The sequence below is a fragment of the Ammospiza nelsoni genome, chromosome 2, assembly GCF_027579445.1.
Source record: "Ammospiza nelsoni isolate bAmmNel1 chromosome 2, bAmmNel1.pri, whole genome shotgun sequence".
NCBI classification, from domain to species: Eukaryota; Metazoa; Chordata; class Aves; order Passeriformes; family Passerellidae; genus Ammospiza; species Ammospiza nelsoni.
In genome coordinates, this window is record NC_080634.1 from 109589129 (window position 1) to 109612986 (window position 23858).

At 34.5% G+C, this 23858-nt stretch overlaps 1 protein-coding gene across 2 annotated transcripts in view; it reads right to left on the bottom strand.

The window, feature by feature from the left end:
- DMD (dystrophin) overlaps positions 1–23858 on the bottom strand; it is a 1160174-nt gene that overhangs the window by 618342 nt on the left and 517974 nt on the right. For both annotated transcript variants that reach the window (XM_059491405.1, XM_059491401.1), the window contains exons 27-33: positions 22553–22735; positions 20863–20997; positions 19956–20105; positions 12454–12615; positions 6016–6126; positions 2256–2429; positions 374–529 (exon numbers count right to left, since the gene is read on the bottom strand). In XM_059491405.1, coding sequence (XP_059347388.1) covers positions 374–529; positions 2256–2429; positions 6016–6126; positions 12454–12615; positions 19956–20105; positions 20863–20997; positions 22553–22735 — 1071 coding nt within the window. The remainder of the gene's footprint in view (positions 1–373; positions 530–2255; positions 2430–6015; positions 6127–12453; positions 12616–19955; positions 20106–20862; positions 20998–22552; positions 22736–23858) is intronic.

Consider the following 23858-nt stretch of genomic DNA (forward strand, 5'->3'; position numbering starts at 1 on the left):
TTATGAAGCAGACCTATAAGTAAAACTTGATCTAAGTAATTTCCTAATCTGAAGTGATTCTTTGAGGCAACAGAATGAAACAACATCCCCCATCTGAACTCTAAAAAACAATGAACTAGAGGGAAAAAAAATACATTATTAAGAAACTAGAATTTTGAATTGCAATAGAGGACATTTTTTCTTTTCCTAGGTTGTTGTTTTCTTTCTTCAGAGCAACTGAATAGCCATGCTGGTGATTGCCTTTGCCTCCACTCCTTCTCTCCCACTGGAACAACCTTGAAAGGACCCAGTAAAAAATCCCATTTACTTACCACACCAAGATTACTTTTCACTTTGCCAGTACATGGTTTTATATTAAAAACACAGAACTTACCTTTGCACCTAATTCATTATATTGCAGCTTCAAAGCTGTAAGCCTTTCATCCAGTTCCTTTGGGTTCTCAGTCTGCTGCTTCTGAACAATCTGCCTCCCAGTTTTTATCACTGTTTCCACTTCAGACTTCACCTCACTCAGGTTTTTATATAATTTCTAATCAAAAAGAAATATTAAAGTGAAACACCACCATTAAAACAAGAAAAATGGAAAAGACCATTGGAAGTGTTCAGAATCCATATTCAGAAAAGTCCATCTTTACCAACATGTCCCTAAAGCCTAATTAACTAAACTAACAACTAAACTAATTTTAGTATTAGAAATGTTATACATGAGAAAGTACACATCATTATTAGTTGGTTTAGTCAGTGACACAGGTTGTTTTAAAACTTAGAGAATGCAGTATTTAAAACAACAAGAGATATCTTCTGTCAACTCATACAGAATGCTGGATGTATTTGAACAACAAATACCCATTAGTTTTTAAAATCTGTCATTTTTTTCATACTGCTAAATCTAGGGACTGGAAGGATAGAGGATTACCCCTATATTTATTGTCATACTCTCAAAAATTCATTAATAAAAGTAACAAAATGAGGTGGACATACAATTACTAATTTATTTACTTAGAGTAGAATGTATATAGTCTAACTCCTTTCAAGGTGCTTAATGTGATAATAAATTCTTCATTCCTGAAAAGAGGACAACAAATTAGGAAGCTGTTGTATGATAAACATAAATTGTCTAAATTCCTAATCTATACTACAACTTGATTTTGAAAAACAGGAAGAACATTATGAGAATCCTATTAGTTAAAGATGCTCTAAAATCACTAAAGGTTTTCCACAAAATACATCAGGGCTGCAAAAGCCAGCTGCTGAGTGAAGACATATTAATTCAGTACAGAACTTCTAGCTGCCACATCATTCTAATAAAAATGCCATTCTCACTAGAATATGAATTAAAGTGCAAATTTTTTCTTCTTTCATTCAAGAAAAATGAAAGATGTAAAGCAATAACATTGACTTGCCCCATGCTCATTTTTAAAATTTAAATGCTTTCTACATTTACATCTGAAGGAGTTTGGGAAGGGAAAACCTTCAGGCATGTCATTGCCCCAGTAAAAACAAGATCCACAGAAAAACCCCAACAAACAAACCAAACATAGCTGGAAAAAATAAAACCAAAAAAACCCAAAAAACCCACAAAAACCCAAAAAAGTCCAACCCACTCCCAAAAAAAAGAAAACCCAAAAAAACCCCCAAAAACCCTCAAAAAAACCCCAAAAAACCCCAAGAAACCCAGCTATCTTTGCTGTTATAATCTTCTTTTTATGATCATCATCAAGAATGAGGTGCTTAGCTTTATTTATTTAAGGGGAGCAGGATTATAGTGATATTAAAGCGATATGTAAGATTTTCCTCATATTCTTTAGGACATATTCAGGTCATCTTTTGCTCTTGAACTGAGAGAAAGCCACCTCATGGAAGTTTTAATCTATGGTTTTCCATTTTGCTTTGTGTTTCCTGGTTAAAATAGATTTGTGTTCCATAATACCTCTTTTGGTTATGTCACAGAGTTCCATGACTGTAGAATGTTGCAGAAAATAAAGCCAATATGGGGAGATAAATTCAATTGCAGGACAGGAACTGGGAATTAGAAAGGGACCTTAACTGGCATTCTCATTCTTTCATAGTGAAAGTGCACATCTAGAGTTCTGAAGGGAAATTTTGTTGTTTTTCTAGGTTTTTTGTTTGTTTAGGTTTTGGATTTTTTTTGTGTAACAGATACTTTGTTTCCTATCTGCATTAAGGACAGTAATCTCTAATTTTTAGCTTTCTCTGCATAAAGAAAATAGAAAGACAGCATCCTGAATACTCACCATGCAATGATCCAGCTGTGATTGTACTACTTCCTGCTCAACACTCTTCATCTCCAGCTTGGGCACCTGCAATTTCACTTCCTCTAGAATTCTTTTGCATTCTTGGAGGCGCTGTTCAAAGTTGGCTGGCTTCTGGAACAAGCGGAACTTCACGGACACATCCTGCAGCTTTTTCTGAAAAGAAAACATGAGCAAGTAGAAAGTGTGAAATCAAATCAAATCAATGCTGAAGACAAGTCAGCATTGTTACAGAATACTTGGAATACATTGCCAATCGGCAATTTCTTATTAAAAGAATATAAAACTTTTGGAGAAAATGTCAGTGGCAGAGAATCCTGGGTCTGCACTGGGGGATAAAAATTCTTTCATCATCCAGGGCACTAGATGCAGCAGAGCCTGCAGCTAAAGAACCTGAATACACACATAAAGAAGGGCAGAAATTTTATATTTTTCAATATGCAAAATTTTCAGGGGTGTGGGGAGAAGTAAAATTTGATGATTTAAAGATAAGCCATCCACATGGGAGAGTGAATGCTCTTCAACTCTATCAGTTGCTCTTCTTTGTATGAGGAAGGAAACTTTTGGTTCTTCAAAGAAACCTAAATAATGTGGCTTGGCAGTAAGTAGGTCTAGCACAAACCCCAAGATTTAGAGTATAAAATTGATTTATATTTCAATTAAAAAAAAAAAAAAGCATAAGCTAGAATAAAAAGAAAGCAATTTGAAAGCAGAAAAAAATCTGTGACAAGTTTGGTCTCTAATTTCACCATTTTTACAATTTTCTATCTTTGTGCACTAATTAGACTGCTTGCTCACATGATTCCCTAGCTCAGGGGAAGGGGAAATAATTAAAAATAAAGAAAAGGAATTTTAATTATCTACTTGAAAAAGAACAAATTTCTCTATAGAAGTAAAGAGTGAAGTATTATTGAATAAGTTTTTCAACTCACTTGGGAACAAAAAAAAAAAGAACAAATGTTACTAAGAAATAACTAAGTAATTAAATAGGAACTTGGCATTTGCAAACACATTTCCAATTTTTTTATCTTCAAATCCTGGAAACTTAATTCCACCACAATGTGGCCTGTGCTGTACAGATTTGAGGAAAAACTGTAACAAGGCTTAGAATCAATCTATACATTGTTAAAAAGCCTTCCCACATCTATCAGATTTCTGAAAAGGAGGCAGAAATCATGAGCAGAAGACAACCTGGAGTACCACAGAAAAGTGTGTAAATATCCAGCAGCTCCTCCCAACAACTTTCCTCTTTAAACACTTTTCAATAAATTCAGATCCAATGAGATAAGAAGGACATTCTTTCTGTCTATAAGTGGACAACTGAATAAAAGTAGGGAACAAGGGTAGGAATAAGCGGCCTTAGTTTTGTTCAGTGTGTTTGCATACACTAAATTTGTGTGTAATTTGTTTTTAACTCTCTCCAGTCTGAGGAAGGCCAAATCCTTTGAGACTCTTGCATTGCTACATCTGTACCAGTAACCATTTGTGTTGGTCAATACATTAAAATATATTTAGAAAGAGAGAGAATTACAATATTAATAGCAGAGAAAACTAAAGCCATCTGTGAAGAGTCACTCAAGAACTGAAAAGTACTGAGGATCTGTAGGGGGGAAAAGAAGCTTGATATACAAGCAGGATCTAATTTATCTTTTAGCACTCTCACTTAAGTTCTCTCAGATAACCATAACAGCTATATTATATCTTTATATTGATCACCAACAGTTTTAAAATAATATTATATCAATGTTTAAAAGCATCAAAATAATCAAACTTGGTATTTGAAACAATTTGGAACATAAAGAAAACAAAAATGTTTTGTACCTGTCACAGCATAAAAGTCATGTATAAAGACATTTTGTACCTGAATAATGTGTTCATTTCTGCTCACTTTGTTTCAAAAAGTCATTTTTTAAATAGAAAATTTACAAAGAATTACAGGAAAATGAAAGGCCTTTATCTGAAAGTGTCAGTATGCTTTAACATATTTGTCAGTCTAGAAAAGAGACAATTGAGAGAACTGTATTCAAAAAGTTGTCCAGAAAAACATTCAGTACTGCAAAAAATAACTATTCATTAGAAAAGATTTTACATTCATGTAACAATTCTCAGCCTGTTAGGACTAACTAGGTGCTATACCATTATGGCAGAAATAGATTTTTATTTTTCTAGTCATACTTTTCCCCTTAAATTTAAAAAACAGAACTCAACTCTCAGCCTACAATAATCTAAAAAGCCAGGATAAATTTGGTTGCCATTAACAGTTGCTGCAAAATCTCAATTCATTCATTTATTTTCATAGTTGTTTACTTTATGTGCGAGTAATTGAATAATAGAATAAATATGTCAAATTAGAAAGATTACTTAGTGAAAAAAAGAGGAAATTATTTATAAGTGAGAATGCTATTCAGAAAATAGAAAGTGAAGACTGATTTTCTGTAATGTGTTTTATCGCTAAAGGTAGCATAATGATGGGAAGGTATTCAAGAGAGTTCAGTGGCCTAAAATCAAATACAGTCACAAATATATGTAACAAAGGGCTCAGCTTCTACCTGCTTTGGTAGTTGATATTTCCATTATGCATGTAAATTACCACTTTTTGTTTATATTTTATCTAATGTTAGCAAAGCAGTGTCTCAAGATGACCTCCACCAATTTTTCAAAACTCATACTGGTGCACATATTCAACCAGAGAAACCTTACAGAGAAAAAAAATGTCTGAAGAGAGGTGGACTAAAAAAAAAGGCACCCAGAAAGGGTTGTGCTCTCTTGCATGTTGTTGAATTCACAAACATTTATTTACACAGTCATCTGATGCCCGCCTTTCGCTGATGAAATATGGGCAACTTCACAGCTGCCATCAGAAGGTGAGTTAGTATGAAGAAAGGGTGAAAACTGAGGAAACATAAATATTCTCAACAAAGAAATCTAGTCCAATATATAAGATGAAACATTAGAAAAAGTAAATTTGTTAATTTCAAATAATTAACCACTAAAAAGCAATTAATGATACTCATAATATAAAATTAAAACCCAAACTGAGGTGCCTAGACATACTTGACAGGGATGGATCAAAAAATGGCAATAGTTAAATTGTCCTTCTAATGAACTATGAAAATTTGTTTTGCCACCTACAAACAAAAGCCAACAAAACAACAAAAAGCAAACCAGTAAAATAATCAAGAACCCATTATTAATGGGTAAAAATGTGTATTTCTCACTGTTGTTTATTCAGTCTTCTTAATTTTTAAGAAGGTCTGTGTCTATTAAGCTAGATGAAATAATGCATAATCTAACATTTTAAACTGATGTCTGAATTGAACAGCTCAGCATAATTTGGATTTCAAATGCAGCTCTACTAAAGATTTCCAAATATTTTAACCTATTTTTGACAGTAAATATTTTCCAATACCTCAAAGCTTACATAAAAAAAGCCCCACTGTAGTTTTATCTGTTGAAACTTCAGCGTATTCAAAGCACTGCCTATCACATGGTGTCCCTACCAGTTGGCTGCATCAGTCCTGCACTCCTTAGAACTGCAGCCAAAGACACAGGATGGGTAGGATAAAAAAATGTGCAGGAAGAAGATATGGATGGTATGCTTTACCCACTCTGATTTTTCTGGCTAGAAAGGACCAGCTAAAGCAGAAGAGATACCTTAAGAACACTTCAAGGTAGAATAATAGTACCACTCATACTAATTTGAATAAGAGAAGGAAAAATGGTAGAAATAAAATTTGCCCACCTGTGCCACATCAATTTGGGAAAGCACTCTTTTGGCTGCATCCTTACCCCGGTTTCGTTTCTTCATTTCATCCAAACTTATCTCGTGGCTTGTTAACTCAGATTGTATTTTCTGTTGGAAAACAAAGACAGCAATCAGCAAGGTTTGAGGGAAAATTGCATGCTATTCAAATTATTTGGAGCAGTTGATTTTGAACCATGTTGGACAGCAGTTCCAGCCTGTAGAGCCCTGCCAGCAGCACGAGGGAGGAGCCCCTGCCCCTCTGCTCAGTCCTGTGTCCAGCTCTGGCCCTCTCAGGGCAAGAGAAACATCAGCACAGTGTGACATGGGATGCTTAAAGGACTGAATGTGGATTTACTTTTTTCTTTAGGAAAACAAGCTTTCATTGGTAAGAATAATAAAAACTAATCATAGGAAAAAAATAGAAAATTTATTTGTTTCACTATTCTTAATTCTTCTCATTTTCACAGTATGACCAGGCAAGCTGAGAGAAAACTGATCAAGTATCCTGCAAGTATAACATCACCTTCATCTTAGAGAGCAGTGCTATATGTAAAACAGTACACAATTTTTGGCATACTACTGACCAGAATCAATGTTCAGTATCAGTCTTCTATAGATAAAAGCACAACAACACACAGTTCATTATTATACTAACTTCATGTATTTTCTAACACATATTGCTTCCTATGTTTGCTGCAAAATCAGTGTGATCCAAAAAAAAAAATCAGCTTTTTTTTGGTTCACCATTAATCAACCTCACAAGACAAAATTAACTCAAGCAGTGTTGGCTAGTGCAATGTAATGGAAAAGAAGTCCCAGAAAATATCTTCCTGATACCTCAGGAAGATTCACATATAATTATGTTTAAATTGTTAGAAAATAAGAAATTGTTATTAGCAGAACTGCTAGACAGTACCACTGAAAAGAACTACCCTAAGAAATAAGGACACAAAGATATGTTCCCATCATGAGATGCATTTGAGGCCATTACTCCTGCATTAAAAAGTGATTTTTAATTTAATCTTTTTTTTTTAAATGGCATATAGTTTTTTTCAGATGCCCTGAAGACCAGCTATAATTTGAAATATATGTACATAGATTTATCTTACACCACAGTAACTTTAATAGTAAAAACTAATATATGTGTATTTTTAATCACATTTTCATAGGTTATTAAGTACAAAGCTGTGTACACCATATGCTGCCTCCTTTATTCTGCTATTACATGGTTATAATGACTTGTATGCCATTACAATCACTTATGCATTTCAACACTTAACTGAAAGCAGGTTATATTGAATATGTATTGAAGTAAACTTTAAGAGAAAAAGAAAGATGCATGAAACTATTCTTTCCTAAGTTTAGTTGCAAGAATATATATATGACTCTATATTGTTCAGTACTTTTTGGAGAATTAAAATATTTTTCTAAAGCAAAGTATTTGTAAAGGCAAAATGACTAGCAGAAAGTCCCAAATTTAGATGATTTTTTTCTTCTAAAATTATCATAGCTATATATTTTTGATTTTTAATATTTTCAGTTCTCCTTGACAGGGCTATTTAATGAATGGCCTGGAACATTCAGAAACACCTGGAGCAAATAATATAACTTTTTAAAATATGATATTTAATTTTTGAGAAAACAAAAATGGTCAATTAAAAGAATGATTCTATCAAGAAGAGGAGGCTTATTTAATTGTTGAGCATTTATTTTGTCCTTGTATAATTTTAAAATTTCCCCCTGAAGTGTGTCTGAATTGTAACAGGATTATCTTCCATTTTTGTGCCACACATCAACCAAATGGGTGGTGATTTAGTAAGTACCGGAAGCCAAATAATTTTTTCATGCCTTGAATGTTGGAACTGTGTAAGAAAGGACGAAGCCAGTCTGAATGCTAAAAAACATACTATATAAAACCAAGCATTTCAACAGTTTTCTTACCCACCTCATCAACAAACTTGGTTTTGGTTGCATTTTCCAATTTACTTTGTTCAACCTCAGAGTCACTCTGAAAAGCTCATAATTGAACAGTTCTTATCTGAATAGGTCAGAACAACACAGCATAGATAAGAGCAGTGTTTAAGCAATTAGGCATTGTGGGACATTGCATAGAGGTTGTTCTATTTTACTATTTTAAATTGATCTGCACTGCAGGAGAGAGATGAAGTGTCATCTTCTCTGACATCAAAATGTGGAATTGGAGAGAACAAACACATTGGAGGAAAGATTAAAAGAAAAGTTAGTAATGCTTATAGCAAGGAAAGAATTTTTTTCCTTTTTATTTTTATTTGCTACTGCTGCTCACAGGCAGAAAAATTAAATCAGTCATTAACAGATAGAAAAGAATTTATAGCACTTGTCTGTGATTTCCATTATCATTCAATTTTTAAATGACCACTTTGACTTTTGTGTCTCTTCTGACTCATCAATTTATTGCATGAACTTCCTAACATCTATAAGAAAACACTATTTTTTCTTGTATTATCCCTATCTCTTCTTTTTTCAGTGGTTCCTGTCTATTTCTTTTCTATCATTTTAATATAGAGCAAAACTTGCTTCACCTAATTTCTAGTACATCAGAATAGAATGTACTGTGTGTAACCAAGCAATTCTACTGTGCATAAATTATTGTGTCCTACAGGCTAGGGATTCTCATTTGCCATAACTGGCAATCTTCCAGGGAATTTGCAAAACTTTTATCCATATATATGCAAAAGCATATAACGCACATAGAAGTTGATTTTACAGCACAAATGACATGTAGATAATTCTTAACTCAAACTGTATGCTTTGTTATGGACACTAACTTTCAAGAAATATTAACTGGAGAGTCCAAATGAGAAAAGAAAAGTAGAATAGGGTAGAACCATGACTGACAAGGCAATACTGAGCAAGTTGGACATGACAAATGCAGTTAAAACAGGGTGTTCAGATACTTTGGAGATGTGTAGAGGGTGAAAACTACATAGTAGAGAAATCTGCATAGATATTCAAACTTAATATATTAACAAAATGTAAGCTTTTGAATAAAACTTGTCAGCTCTTTCCTCTGACCACTGATCCACACATGGCTGAACAAAACAATCCTCACAATTTCCATCAGAGGAAAGGAAAGTGTAGATAACTTTAATGCTTTCTAAGTAGACAACTGTGAGTTCTTTGTCCCAAAATATTAGTCTGAAGGCAATGAAGCACAGCATCATCTTGTCAAGTGACATCTTGAACAACTGAACCATCCTGCCATTGTATCATCCCATTAACTTTAGTTTTGAACAAAGTACAATATTATAAAAACAGTATAATAGGCACCTTTACTTAGAAAACAGCCAAGCATGTTGTGCTTTACTCTACAGAACTGAAAATATCCAAGGATTTTATTGCAAAAGTAGATTATTTTTGTACTTTTCAAAAACATAGTATTAAGTTATTCTCCACACCACAATTTATATAGTTGACTGGGGAGAACAACAGACAAAGTGATTTGTCACATGCAGGTGAGACATGAAATAAGTTGATTTTCTTTCCCATAATGTAAAAATATTCATGTAGTCACTCAGACTAGGCATAAATACAAAGTAAAAATTCTCTCTTCCATCAAGAGTCATTGAATAAGAAAGCTATAAGTAATTATTTGAAAAATATTTTGTCATACAAATGGAATATTTTCAGTACAGATTTATTTTTCTCCTGTCAGTTAAAGAATACTTTAAAAAAAGCCACCAACTGCAAATTCTGGTGATGATGACTTAATTCTCTGTATCATTTTGGTAAGATAAGAAATATGAAAAATTCTTCCACCAGGATCATGAGATCAAGCAAATAATCTTTCCTTTTGCAATATTGCTTGAGATTTTAACTCCCTCGAGATTTTGTCACAACTGGGCCTTGATTAACCCGAATTGATTTATCTGTGTGGTTGCTGTTAGGTTTTTTGGCTGAAAACATCACCTTCGGCTGTACTCCAAATAATTCAGGTAGCATTGGCTTTCTAGCATTAAAGTCTCAGTGCCACATGGTGGAGTAAGAAGCACACAGAATTTACATTGAAAAAGTGATCCTAAGAACAGCACACATTGGACTCCCCTTTCTTTCTGTCAAGTTTCTGAATAAACTAAACTGATCATTTCACTTAAAAAAGAGGAACTAAATATAAAATTTTATTTTCTCAGATTAATTTCTGATCAGCTGAAACAAAGATTCTTCTTCCTACGAATGCTTTAAATGACTTTGAAATTTTTGAAGCAAACACACAGAGCCCCCAAGCTCAGCAACTTCCTGATTATAAATTTCCCCCACGTGTTCTTTTAGAAATGCAACACATTTTGCTGAATGGGTTGCTAAATCCCTCAGCATGGATAAACTGATCCCTGCCCAGAAAGCAGCCTCACTGACTGGAAGATTCCCATTCCAGCTGTGCAGACACTGCTGAAGGTACCTTACATGAATGAACTGTTTCCAGCTCCACAAAAGAACGGAGCCAGCAGAGCTCCACAGGAGATGAGGCCATTCAGGATCTGCCTGTTCTGCCACTGGCTGGGGTGGCTCTTTGCTGGAGGAATGGCTCAGTCTATCTACACACATAAAAATGACTGTTTATTCCCTTTCTCTAAGGATTTTAAGGAGATTCACAATTGAACTTCAGAGAACTTCAATATTTGCTTTAGACCTGTTCAGTTGTTAATATTTTTTTCATTAGGTCTCACTGGCACCATAAAATGAAAACATGAAAGGGAAAATCTCAGCAGTCTCTATGCTGGTTTTCCCACAGTGGATATAATACCATCAGGTGAACCTAATTTTAAACAATAAAATCTCCAGAAAAATAAAAAGTTCTACAAAGGCACTCAGCTGAAATCTTCTTATGAAAGTGTGCTAATTAAGGTTGATTGGGTTTTGTTCTGCTTCAGTTTTTGAAGTTCTGAATTACTTCCTTTTACCCAGTCTGTAGTAATTCCCGATATGGTACCTGACAATGCACATAAATCAGATGGATCCATTGGACATGTGAAACATGTAAGGGTCCAAACACACCAGAAAAAAAAAAAGTACATTTTCATATAATTTTTTTTCTTATGTATTCACTTCATATAATTAGAAGATGAGAAATTAAAGTGATATATCTTAAAAAATGCTATTTTTATCTCTTTAAAAAAATTGCCTACATAATTCATATTCCTAAGAAGAAGAAAAATAACTCAAGAGAGTCAACAGATAGCTAAAATTGTTTAGGATTCAAACTGAAGCATTTTTTTTTCTAAATCTGAAATTATACTGATATGAATTAGAAGAAAATGAAGTAGGATAAAAATTATTTTCAAAATAAGACTGAATCCAGATGTGATCCCATTTTCCAAATATAGCATTTATAGTCCCAACATACACATAAAAATATCTGCATGTACCTCCAAGCACACACACACAAAAAGCAACTGAAAGGTACACCCATCTACCTGTTAATTGAAAAGACATAGTAACATTTTAAAAAATATTTTCAGGGCTGCATATATTCAGCTCTGAATATATTTAAGACTATCTAAGGTACTCTCTACAAGATTATTACTTTTTACCATTATTTAGAACTCTACAAGCATGTCAAGAAACCCATTATTAGATATCTCTTATAATATCATTATAAAAGCACTCTTTTTCAACTTCCTTCTAGCTTTTTTCCCTGTTTACTTTCATAATCTGACTGCCTAAATTCAGATGGAATTACCAGAGAAACTGAGGTATATAAAGTTGCGGAGTGTTGATAGTTTTATTGCAGAGATGTTTGGTTTTATACAATTCATATTCTTACCCTCTTAACGCTGCAGTAAAGCAGACCTTACAGAAGAAAGAAAGAATTAAAGAAAGAAAGAGCAAAAATGATAATTAGATGTACATTTTTATTTCAAAGGCTAAATAAACCATGTGTAAAGATTAGGAAAAGCTTTTCCCATTGAACTTCCCTGAGCTGTAAAACTTAAAATATAAGTACATTGATGTGCACATTATGAAATAATTATCAATGTTGTTTTTGTTTCAATAATTTATTAATAAACCACATAATCAAGTTTGCAAAAGAGTCATGTAAGAGTAGTGAGGATGTTGAGTTTCCTTTTTCTAGGAAGGAAGGGAACTGGATTTTAAAGAATCATGTTGTTTATCCTTGCCCTTTAAAATTACTGCATAGTCTTCCATGACATTTACAGTCCTTTACATCTTCTATAAAGAAGATCTTCTGATCATCATCTGATATAAATCAGAAGGAAAATAGGACTTTTCTAGGAGAGTAGCTTAAACTTCTCAAAGTAATCCCACACAAAATTTGCTTGCACTTTCACGCTGATCACGTTGCAAATCCTCTTTAACGAGAGGCTGAGGGACAACCAAACACTCTTTGGTTAATTAAGAAAACTAGTAAACATGTAAGCCAACCTGTGTCTAACTTACCAGTGCTTCCTGAGGGACCTGCGCTGCATCCACCCTGTCGGCAGCGTAGGCTGACAGCTGCTTGTCAATGGCAGCCAGAGACTCCTGGATCAGGCGCAGGGTTTTGTCAGTCTCCTGCGCAGACTGAATACTCTGCTCAAGACTTTTCTGTCTTCTCACAGCCTAGAAACAATGACAATGTTATCAGCATTCAAAGTAATAATGCATATAATACATCTTTTCCACACATTTTTTTTCCTCAATAAAGTTCAGGCAAAGAATCAGACACAGTTCCTGACTCGTGCCCATCCACCTTTTTGTAGGATAAATTGCGCATCTTTCTGCCACACATTCAGTTTTCTCCTTAAGAAACAAACAACACTCAGTTTGCACAGACAAGTACTAAAAAGCAAAGGATCCCCAAATAAAACCAAAGTGTAAATTGAAGATTTCTATTCAGAGTGGAAGATGGCAAAGCTGCACAAGCAAACCATCCTGACAGTGCTGCCTTTCTTTCTGAGGCAGAGAGGTCCTCCTGATCTTGTTATATAATTCAAGAGACTTTGTTTACTGAGAATAGGGTTACTGTCATCACAATCCTATCCAAAGCAATCCACCTCAGTAAGTGAGAGGGATAAAGACTCTGTTGAGCTGGATTTCTCTTATATGAAGCATAAATAGCTGTTTGGAAGAGACAATGCCTACTTTCTTCCTCCTGTGGGAAAAAAAAATTAGAAGTTGAATCTTGCTTCTGCTCCACCAGCAGTGCCACCACGGTTTTTTACACAATCCTTTTTTGGAGAAGGATGTTTTCCTTTCAAAGGAGCTCAGTTTATGGTTTAACAAATCAGGACAATAAATTCTCCATCCAAGTTGTCCTTACAAGACACATATATTAAACACTTCACATAAATGAGTCAACTTTAAATAGTATTTGCAACACTTTAATAAGGCATTTATTGGGTAACAAATAACCTGGTACATTCTTCCATCTGTCATTGTGTCTACCCACAGACTCATATATTTTTTGGACCCCAGCTACTGCCTCACAGAGTTTCTACTTTATAGAAAGCACACAGTAATTACCAGCAACTTAAATACAGCACGGTTTTTTTTCTGTACAAGTCCAGCCATATTGCTGCCCACAGAATAAGGAGACTAACTTAATTTGACATGAATCAAAGGTGAAAGCAAGCACCCTTTAAATAACATTTCTAGGTATCCTGCCATTTTTCAAGTCAAATCACACTTTTCCTCTCTGGTAAGCCAGCTATACTTTAATTTGATTTCATACCCATTACAACACTCTTGCCTTGAACAAAAATATCTCTCAGCAATTCAGTGAGAATATTTGATATATGTGCACCTTCTTCACAGAGCTCAGATTCTCACAGAGCTCCACCTATAACAAATGAAGAAGATGATTTCTTGTGAGCATTCTTGCTAGCTGTTTGACTTAGTTAAAGGATAGGAATCCAACCAGCATTTTCTATATTTGCTTTTGTAAGCTGCTTTGTGCTATTTCAAAACAACTGATCAGATAATCTTGTATCACTGCAAGTTCCAGGAACCTTCTCTGGAACTGAGCAGCTTTGCATATCAGACCCATGCTGTCAGTGTTAATGGGAGCACCTAAACCACCAAGGTATTATTACCCTAGTGCAATATTAAGGTTTGCTACTTAAATGACTTTTACCTTCATCTGATTTGAGATTTTAACATAAAAACTTTCTCAGCCCATTCAAAGCAGTGAGTTTAAAAACCACTGCTTCCATTTACCTTGGCACTACTTGCTGCTGATTTGTGAGGCTGGCCAGGACACAGACTCTCTGTCAATCCATCTGCCTCACTATGGGGTGGATTTAAAGACCCATTAGATCAGAAACAGGATAAGTTGCTTTCTGCACCTAATGGGTAAGGTCATCCTCTTGGAAGCATGGAAGAACCATGGAAGAACTCCCCTGCTTTTACTGGTCTCTGTGGTTCACTGTTGGACTAACACACTGCAGAATCCATTCCTCCTGAGGGTTGCAGCGCCCTTATGTGCAGAAAAGCTCACCATTTAAAATAAGATTCCTGTAAGGTTCCATTCTTATGAGTTATCCAAATAACTGTCTGCACTTTCTAGAGAATTCAAAATACTGGACACAAATTTGTTGTTATATCTATCTGATGAACTAGTTTTATAACAACACCTGAAGCTTTGTACCTCTGTTAAGTGCTGTCCCATGCCAACTACTCTCTAGAATTAGAGATTTTTTAAGTACAGATACATTTGCTGCCAGCTGAGAAGCAGAGTACATTCATGCAATGAAGTACCAGAATGCATGCAAATTCCCAAAGACCTAAAATCCTATAAAGAATAAGTGGCGATTGAAAAATTGTCATCTTTGTGCTGATATAATCAGAAACTATGTATATTAAAATCCTATTTTAGAGTACAACTGGAAAAAATAAATTATTCTCAAATTTATTGATAAAATAATATCAAATAAATCAAATATGATCAAATATTATTGAATATCAGATAAGCTTAAGAAAAAAATAAAACCAATCTTCACCTGAGTCTGAATTTTTACACTTGTATTTCAAGAAACAAAAGTCAGATAAATATATATTCATGTGTGTGATGTGTCTATGTGCACACAACACACACACAAAGACAAAAAATTCCCCTTTCATTGTCCTCAGAAGGAATTTGATTCCAGCCTGAGAACCTGTGTGACATTTTGCCTCTTCCAAATGAGATGAAAGTACATCTTTTCCCAAAGCTGTGAATGGTTTAAGTGAATGAAAGGATGATGTCAGACCAAGACATGAATGCAGGAGTAGAAGAGAGGAATTATTTTGGCAATGGGAGAAGAGACACAACACAGCTGAATTTTGGGAAACAGTACCTTCAGAGTTGTGGTGATTTTCTCAGTAGGTGCTACCTACATTTTTTGTCTGTAATTGTCTTACTGGAAACTGACCCTGCCTTGCATGTTCATGTACAGTCAAGCTCATACCTGACCTCATTGAATTCCCACAATAAATGGATTGAAAATCTGTACAGTAATCTTATAAAAGGTATGATACACCTGTAATGCAACATATTTCTCCAGTACACAACAGTTGATTCAAAGATCTAATCTTTTTCACTAAGTAGGTCCCTGGTACTACCAGTGGCATTGCAGAATATTGAATAAATGCAATCAAGGGGAATGCCACAATATTGACAAGACACCTTCTTCTCTTTCTGTAGAAAAGAGTTGTTGGTGGGCACAAGCATTAGAATGCTTTACTGATAACTGATAAATGAAAATTTTTTAGGAGTTATCCTTCTACACACTTACATCTGTGGACCTGAGCTCCAACTTTGTACTTCCAATTCACATCTGTCTGTGGGCCTACTTTTTAAAGACATGTGAGACTTCAGAGCTGAAATGTTAAATATTTATAATATAAAAATATTTTAATTTATGATGTTCTGGCTGGTTCAACTTGTTTATTTGTTTCCTGAAATGTTATGGGTTTTCTATTCCATTGTGGAACAAAAATAGATCGCTTAACACTGTAGTTAAATGTATCTGAGAACATAACAAGAAGTTCCAGCTTTGCTATCAGAGCATAGTCAATAAAACTGAAGTCTTTGGGCCCTAAAGAGAAGTGGCTGACAGTTAATTGCTAAATAGAAAATCTCAGGAAAATAAACAACAGTTTAATTATTTCTGAGCCAGCAAAATGTTGCCAGCTGTCAAAGAAAACTAATTCAAAGAAAAAAAAATCCACAGTTAGGCACTATCAGAATGAAAGAGAAATGAAAAAAATATGGAATATTTTTTTTATTTAAGTCTCTACAGGGTTTTTATAGATTTTTATTGCCTTGATGATAAACATAGCACTTTTAATGATATGATGTCCTGCATAAACCAGTTTACAATTTACCAAAGGTCAAAGGTAAGTGCAGGAAATAGCAACACGGCATATTATCTATGTAAAATGCAGAATTAATTGAAAGACCAGAGTTAATTCATTCATGTTGAATTTTATAATGTTATATTTATAGATATTGCCACTTTTTGCTTAAATAACACATTCCATCTATATAATACATCAGCTACATGTGTAGTTACTAAGATGACTGTGAGAGTTTTAAGGTTAAAAACAAATAATGCTGTTGAGGCAGTACTCAGTAGTTGGGCTGTTGAAGAATAACAGAAGAAAATATTCTGAAAATGACCATTTACTACAGGATACATTTATCTAAAAACCAGAAATAAATTTATTAATTGTCTTATAAGTTACAGCTCGTGGAAAGGGGTCTGTTAAGAAAGGCAGAAATGTTAGCTTGTTGAGTGTTTTGTTTTTTGTCTCAGTTATACTCTCGTGTTATTGAGAAATGTTGCCACAGGAAAAGTTTAAAAGTTAGGAAAGTTTAAAATTCCTTCCTAACTTGTTTAAATTACTTTAAAATTTAGCCTGACTTGGTGATATAACGGTTGTGACTGAGATATATCACAACTTCCCTGTGCCCTTTGCATCAAACTCCAAACACGTTAATCTCCACTTAATCTCAGAGTGGATTAATGTTTGTGCTTAGACTTTAATTAGGAACATTTTTTTTTTAATTTCAAAACATTATTATTGGACCCATGAATTTTTAATACCCTCCAACCTAGAACTAGATTTTCTGCATGTTCTAGGAGTATTATCCGGTGTGCTTATTGAGTAAATAGCTACAAATATTTTACCTCCCAGCCATTAAGTGACATTCAGCTTTGATCAACTGAATTCCAAAACAGCAAACTATACCAAAGAAGACTTTTTCTATCTCTTTAGGTTATCACTGCCAGCAGATAATGCCTCAGAACTTGTAAAAGCAGCCTTCAAAGCAATTATGTGGACATGGGGTATGAAATATTCTTTCTCCTCTGGAGAGGAGAGTAAAACAGAAAAATTATGTCAAATGATGAATGTGTGCTCTTTGAAAGAAACTAAAAAAGATAGTCTTCAGGGGAGTCCTAAAATAAATTAAGAGACAGGACACAATAATAATAATTGAGTCTAGTGTAAAGCCCATGTGAACAATAATGTTTTGTACAGTTTTTGCAAGAACAGTCTCAAGAATATCTGACTGACATTTCTGAAGCTTGCTGGACAGGATGTAAATTACTTTAAACATTGATAGTTGCCTGAGTATTAGCTTCAAAGTCTTCAGTGTTTCTTAAATCCCATATACACATTTGTAAGTGAATCAGTCCTTGAAAAGTAAGGACAGGGTATACCTTGCTATCAGTCAGCCCCAAATGTTCAAAAGCAAACTAAACACACTCACTCTTTGTTAACTAAAGAAGATAAGGCACACAAACATGAAGCCATTATCTGCCTTTAAAAATGAATCTCCATCTCAGTAGCAAAGATGCATTGTCTTGCAGCATCATTCATATAGAAGTGGGTTGGTTTAGTTGCTCTATTAGCAATGAATAAATATTTCACATATCAGTCTCTGCCCACATGAGCTTATTGTCTTGGTAATTACTGGCAAAATTATTCAAATATAAACAAGTAACATCACCACTTTAGGACTGCCAATTAGCCTGTCTGAAGAAGTGACCTTGAAAATGAGCAGATTTGTGTTATGTGCCTGCAATATATTTTTATGGAAGGAGAATGCTGCTTGAATTTCAAGAGACTACACAAACAGCACAGAAAATTCAGTATCAGGAACCTATGAAGAAAAAAGCATGTTTTTCCACTTCAGATTCAGATCTCAGTATTTAACTACTCAATATCTGATCAAGCTTTCAAAGAAGTTTTTAAAGAAGACTTCCATCCCAATTTTTTTTCTACTTTTGAAAGAAACTGGATAGCAGTGAATACATTTCTAATATATTTTGCCTATATACTCATCCAAATTGTTTTCAGAATTTCACACAACATCTTCATTATGTGCTTTTGACAACTAAATCTCTGCACTTTATGAATTTTGATTAAATATCTATGAATGATGACTGAATAGTATTCAACTACCACTCAAAAAGACTCTTAAAAGTGTTCTCACATCCTGGAAGCCTTCTGCATATTCCTGGTCTTCTAGTCAGTAAAAAAATAATAAATACCAAGAAGCAGAATTCCAGAGAGAGTAACTGGTTTCAAACAGAAGTGAGATGATAAAAAAATATAAGAGCTACAAAAAGAGAAGGTATACAGAAATTTATATTTACTTTTCAGATACTGTCCAGGTAGACAGAATTATGTGAATGCCTGCACTGCCTCAGAAGTACCACCAGGCTCTTTCCCTCCCCATCCTTCAAGTTTATTCTCAGAACAGCCAAGGACCCTCTTATAATTTTTATTTCAGTGTTTTTACTTCCGCTGTTTTCAAAAACAAGTATATTTCTAGAACCAGGAAAGAAACAATTTTTTTTCATTTTCATGGTAGATAGTCATCCTTCTAATACAGCTTCCTTCCAAAAATCTGCACTTGTACATCATTTCTATCATTGTAACTGAGTCATTTTTGACAGTAATTGTAGCTTATCTTCAAGCATGTTCTGGTTACAGTCATAAAGGGGCTGTCTGCATCCTTTGCTAGGTCTTTCCCTAATAATTCTTTCTGATCTTCACCAAAGTACTGAGCTGATATTTGCCTCATATTAATAGCATATTGCTAGTTTTGGCTCTCCTTGTGTTATACATTTCTATATTGAATTGTCTTTTTAACACTTTCATTTATACAAATACATTTATTTGTTGTTTAATAAACGATTTATCTATAACAGATATTCCTCATAATTGGTTTTAAAATAACTTGCTTCTTGCTAAGAGTTATGTCAGAGAAGATATCTTAAATATGCAATTAAAGATTAAACCCACATAGAAGGTCATTCCAATTCCAAAATTTTGGGGTTACCCATTTTACTGGTTTAGGCTGGGACTGAGGTAATTTTCTTCACAGCAGCCTGTATGGTTCAGTGGTTTGTATTGGTGGCCAAAACAGCAGTGATAATGCAGGGATGTTCCAGCCACAGCTGAGCAGGGCTTCCACAGCCTCCAGATATTTTCCTTCTCACTCTGCCCCTTCCAGGGACCAGGCTGGGCTTTGAAAGGATACAGCCAGGACAGCTGACCTGAACACCACACAGAACCAGGCTCAACAACAAAAAGAGTTGGGGAAAAATGCTTCCAAAATTGTCATTGCTTGGGGACTGGTTGAACAACAGTCTCCTGGAGGTAATTTCTTCTGCATCACTTGCTTTACCACTTTCTTCTTTCACTTATAAAATCATTCTAATCTCAATCTATGAGTTTCTCCACTTTTGCCTTTTCTATAATCTCCACTAAAGCACCAGGAGATGTGGAGCCTTGTGGTGCTTTGCTGCCTAGTGGAGTTACCCCACCACACCCATGAAACCACTTCTAACGTAAATTGTGTTTGTTTAGGAACTGTGACCTATTTAGGAACTGTACCAAAAAAACCCTCTTATTTATTAAATGGTGTTAGACTGTCCTCTGCTTAGCAGGATGATCACTAAATATACCTCCTGCTGAAGTTCTTCCCACCGACTGTTGAACCTCTCAAGTTTCTCATTGATCAGTTCATCCATGATCCCACCATCTGTCAAAGTCTGAGCCAGCTCCCGAATCTGGTTGCGATTATCTTCTGGATGTCTCATTAAACGTTCCAAAGACTGAAAAAAAGTTAAAAAAAGTAGTTTATTTTTTCCTTTTGTAAATAAGTTTCTACAAAGCAATCCCAAACTGCTTAAAAATATAAGAAAGAAATTTCACATTTCATATACAATAAAAGTAGAGAAAAAAAGATTAAATATTTATTTTCTATTTCTTGAAATTAATGTTCTGTACTACGTCTTATGAAACACAAGGATTTTTCATATAGCAATAAATGTAATGCTTAATTTTAAAGATGTGGACTATGCCTAAGGAGTTCAGTGAGAGCACTTGTACCTTAATATAAAAATCCTGCTTGAGTATCTAAATGGATGAAATTCAACAGCAAAAAGTGATTATCAATGCAGTATTTGGCATTTTGATGCACTACAAGCATTAATTTAATTTCTACTAATTTTAAAGGCTCTGTGAATAAAAATTAAAGAATAATAAACAAAGTTATGATGAAAACTTGTCCTCATTGAAGCTTTCAACATTTTTTTACTGCCTGAAGTGAGGGTTTTGGTTTTTTAAAGAATGTTTATTTTAGCATTACCAAAACTGTATATGAAACCCAGCACAAGATATTTAATTATTGTTTGATTTAGGTGGATCTGAATTCAAATCCTCATTTTTTAACTCTAGTAAGAAATTTGGACTTTGAAATATTCAGCGCCTTATTCACGTGCAATGTGAGTTCATAGTTTGTTTAGAAGTATATGAAATTTACAATTTATCAACACATATGACTGAGTTATTATTTAAGTCAGCACTTACATCTAAAGATTCAGAAATCTCTTCTGCACCTCCCTGGACATTTTCAGTTGCTTTCAGTTTCAGTTCAATCTCATTCAACCATTTATTTTCCGCATCCAAATATGACAATAATTCGCGCCAACATGCCCATACCTCCTGATGAAGAAAGGGTTTATTTAGATTGAAAATTGCACAGAAAATTTTCCCTCATTAAAATACTGACAACATTCATGCCTCTTCCCCAAAGCAGCAGGGTTGATATCTGAAGCTAATGGGACCATATGATTTTATTTACCAGCAACCATCTGATCCAAATTAATATAAAGTAGAAGAAAACCATCATTTTGATTAAACAGAGCAAAACCACAGAAAACAACATGAAAAAGTGAACTCTTCTGCAAAACACAACTTGAATCTTCATTTTCATGCATTATCCACTTTATATGTTTTCTGTAAAGTTTTCTTATATAAATATAAAAGTGAGCAGAATTTTTAAAGACCCATGTTAGAAATTAATGTCTCTATTATAAAAATGCACTTAGATTCCCTATATATTCTATATTTTAATTGCTTAAATCACAGGTTCATAAAACATCAGCTTTTAAGAATTCAGGCTAAAATCTCTATGGAAATTAATTCTAAACCACATTTAGTGTAATTTATAGACCTTTTAAGTGCTAGAGTACTAAACATAATGTTGTGAAATGTTCTTATTCTCCTGAAATTAAATTATTGTCTAATACTTTATTTATACAGTGCCTGAAGATACTTAAATAAGCAGATAAAAATGGCACTTCATACACAAACAAAACATTTAAATGTTCCATAAATAATATTTTTTCCTTTTTTATTTTTTTTTTTGGGTTAGTACAAGTTAAAAGAATGTTATTGAAATACATTACACTCTTGGCAGATCAGGTTTCCCAGAGGGCCGTTCATCTCACTGAACTTTGCTCACATCAAATGAAGGTTATAGAGGGATATTAACATGCACCAACACATCATCAATGATCAGGGTAAATGCAGATTATCAGTATAGACTACATACCTAATTTTCCACAGTGAAATTTAGACAAGATAAATTTTACTCTGGTGTATTATCGTCCTGTATGAGGTTATCTCTTACAAATTATTCACCACCAAAATTTAGCTCTTGCAACATTCACAACAAAAAAAGATACCTAATTCATCATTACTACTGTATAATGTAAAAATAGACCCATGGCAAGAATCTGCAATGGAGTTGGCCAAAACGGGAGGGTCAAAATTCATGGGAAATATTCAGTTTGCCAGCAGAGCAAGTGCTGTTCCCATGCTGACATAACACCACCTGACCAGCTCCAGGGCCACTCAGTCAAAACCCTTAGCCATGGAAGAGGGAAGCTGGAGGAGCTGATGAAGAGAACATCACAGGGCTGCTACAAAGCCAGATTCCTGGCTTGATCTCAGAAGGATAGCAACCTTTAGCAGCCATTGGTGTTTCTGACCTAAGAGCTGTGTCTCAGTCCTCTCTTGCAATACAACTCTCCAGCAGACATGATCTTGAAATAACTTTGTGTGTAGCTCATAGCACGGGGTATTTGGTACATGGCTCATGAAGCAAGGATAGCCTTGGGCTACCCACAATTTTCTATGATAATACAGCTGTGCTCTCCACCTTACTTCTTGCAGTTCGAAGGGCTATAAATACAAGGCTGACAAGATATCAAACCTCCAAAGTCTTCCACTTTCCATTCAGCCTGCTGCAGAGTTGCTGGTAGCTGGTAATGAGAACATCAAGCTCCTTTTTCAAAGCCTCGTGAGCTGCAGGTGGAGCCTTGGCTATAAAGTTATTCACAGAATCTGTAATAAGCTTCACTTTCACTTCTTTCTGCAGGGCTTCCTCCTTTGCTCTCTGGAAAAGAAAAAAAAGAGGTTTTAGTCCTGATTTAAGAAGAGAAATTATTTCTAGTAAATATCAGAATTCTCTGACAGAATTCTAGATGCAGAAAAAGCCGCAAAAAACACTACAACAAAACAAAATACAACAGGAGACATTCAATTCCCAGACTTTGTGAAATAAACTTGATAGCATCTAAAAAACTTTTGCTTCATTTTGTTGCCAATACACAATACAATTTAACATCTCACAACCATCTAGCATTCTGGAGCTCTCAGACTAATGGAACTTTTCAGTACTTTTTTTTTTCCTCCCAGAAGTGCTCCAAGCACCGTTAGCATCATAACTTATGAACCACAAATGACCAAAAGAAAACCCAAAAAATCTGTTGTGTTATAAATGAATGTATCCAGATTTGATGGCAAAATCAAAAGAATGGCCAAAAAAACCCAACAAAAGATACTTCTTGCCACTATCATTGTCTTGAATTTAAAAAGAAAGTCAGAAAATATTTTTTCTCTACTGTATATCCCACACTTTTTCTCCTCTCTTCCTTATTATGTGGTCTCATGAAAAAGATTTTCATACTCAGTACTGTTTCCTCTGAGTGTTTTCTGGTGTCTATGACTGCAATCATATCACAATTGGAAACAGGGATGTTATAAAAAGTGTCATCTGTGCCTACAGGCCTCCACAGGAATTTACAATGAGAATTCCCTGCCCAGAAAACATCAAATCAAAAGCATATTCCTGACAACATTTTTATCCCTCTCTGGTTCTGTAAGTCCATGAATCAGAATAATTGTGATCAGGTTGCCATTGCTAGAGGAAGCTTACAAAGTTGCTCTTGACTTTCCTCTTCTGTAGCTGTGGGAAGAAATGGGCTGTAGAATGAACACAGAATTCTGATCCACATTTTCTCTGTTGTGACATAATGAGAAATGATCTGGTTATTTCCTAGGTCAAGGTGCCAAAGTCTGAACACTCCTGTACTTCATCTGGATGCAGAATATCTACTAGGAATCTATAATGGTGATTGTACATAAAACTATGAACTTCATCTGTTTTAATATGCAGTGCAATGCATAAAATTGAGTTTTGCTATTTAGTTACTGAAAAAGAACTGTATCTTCAAAGC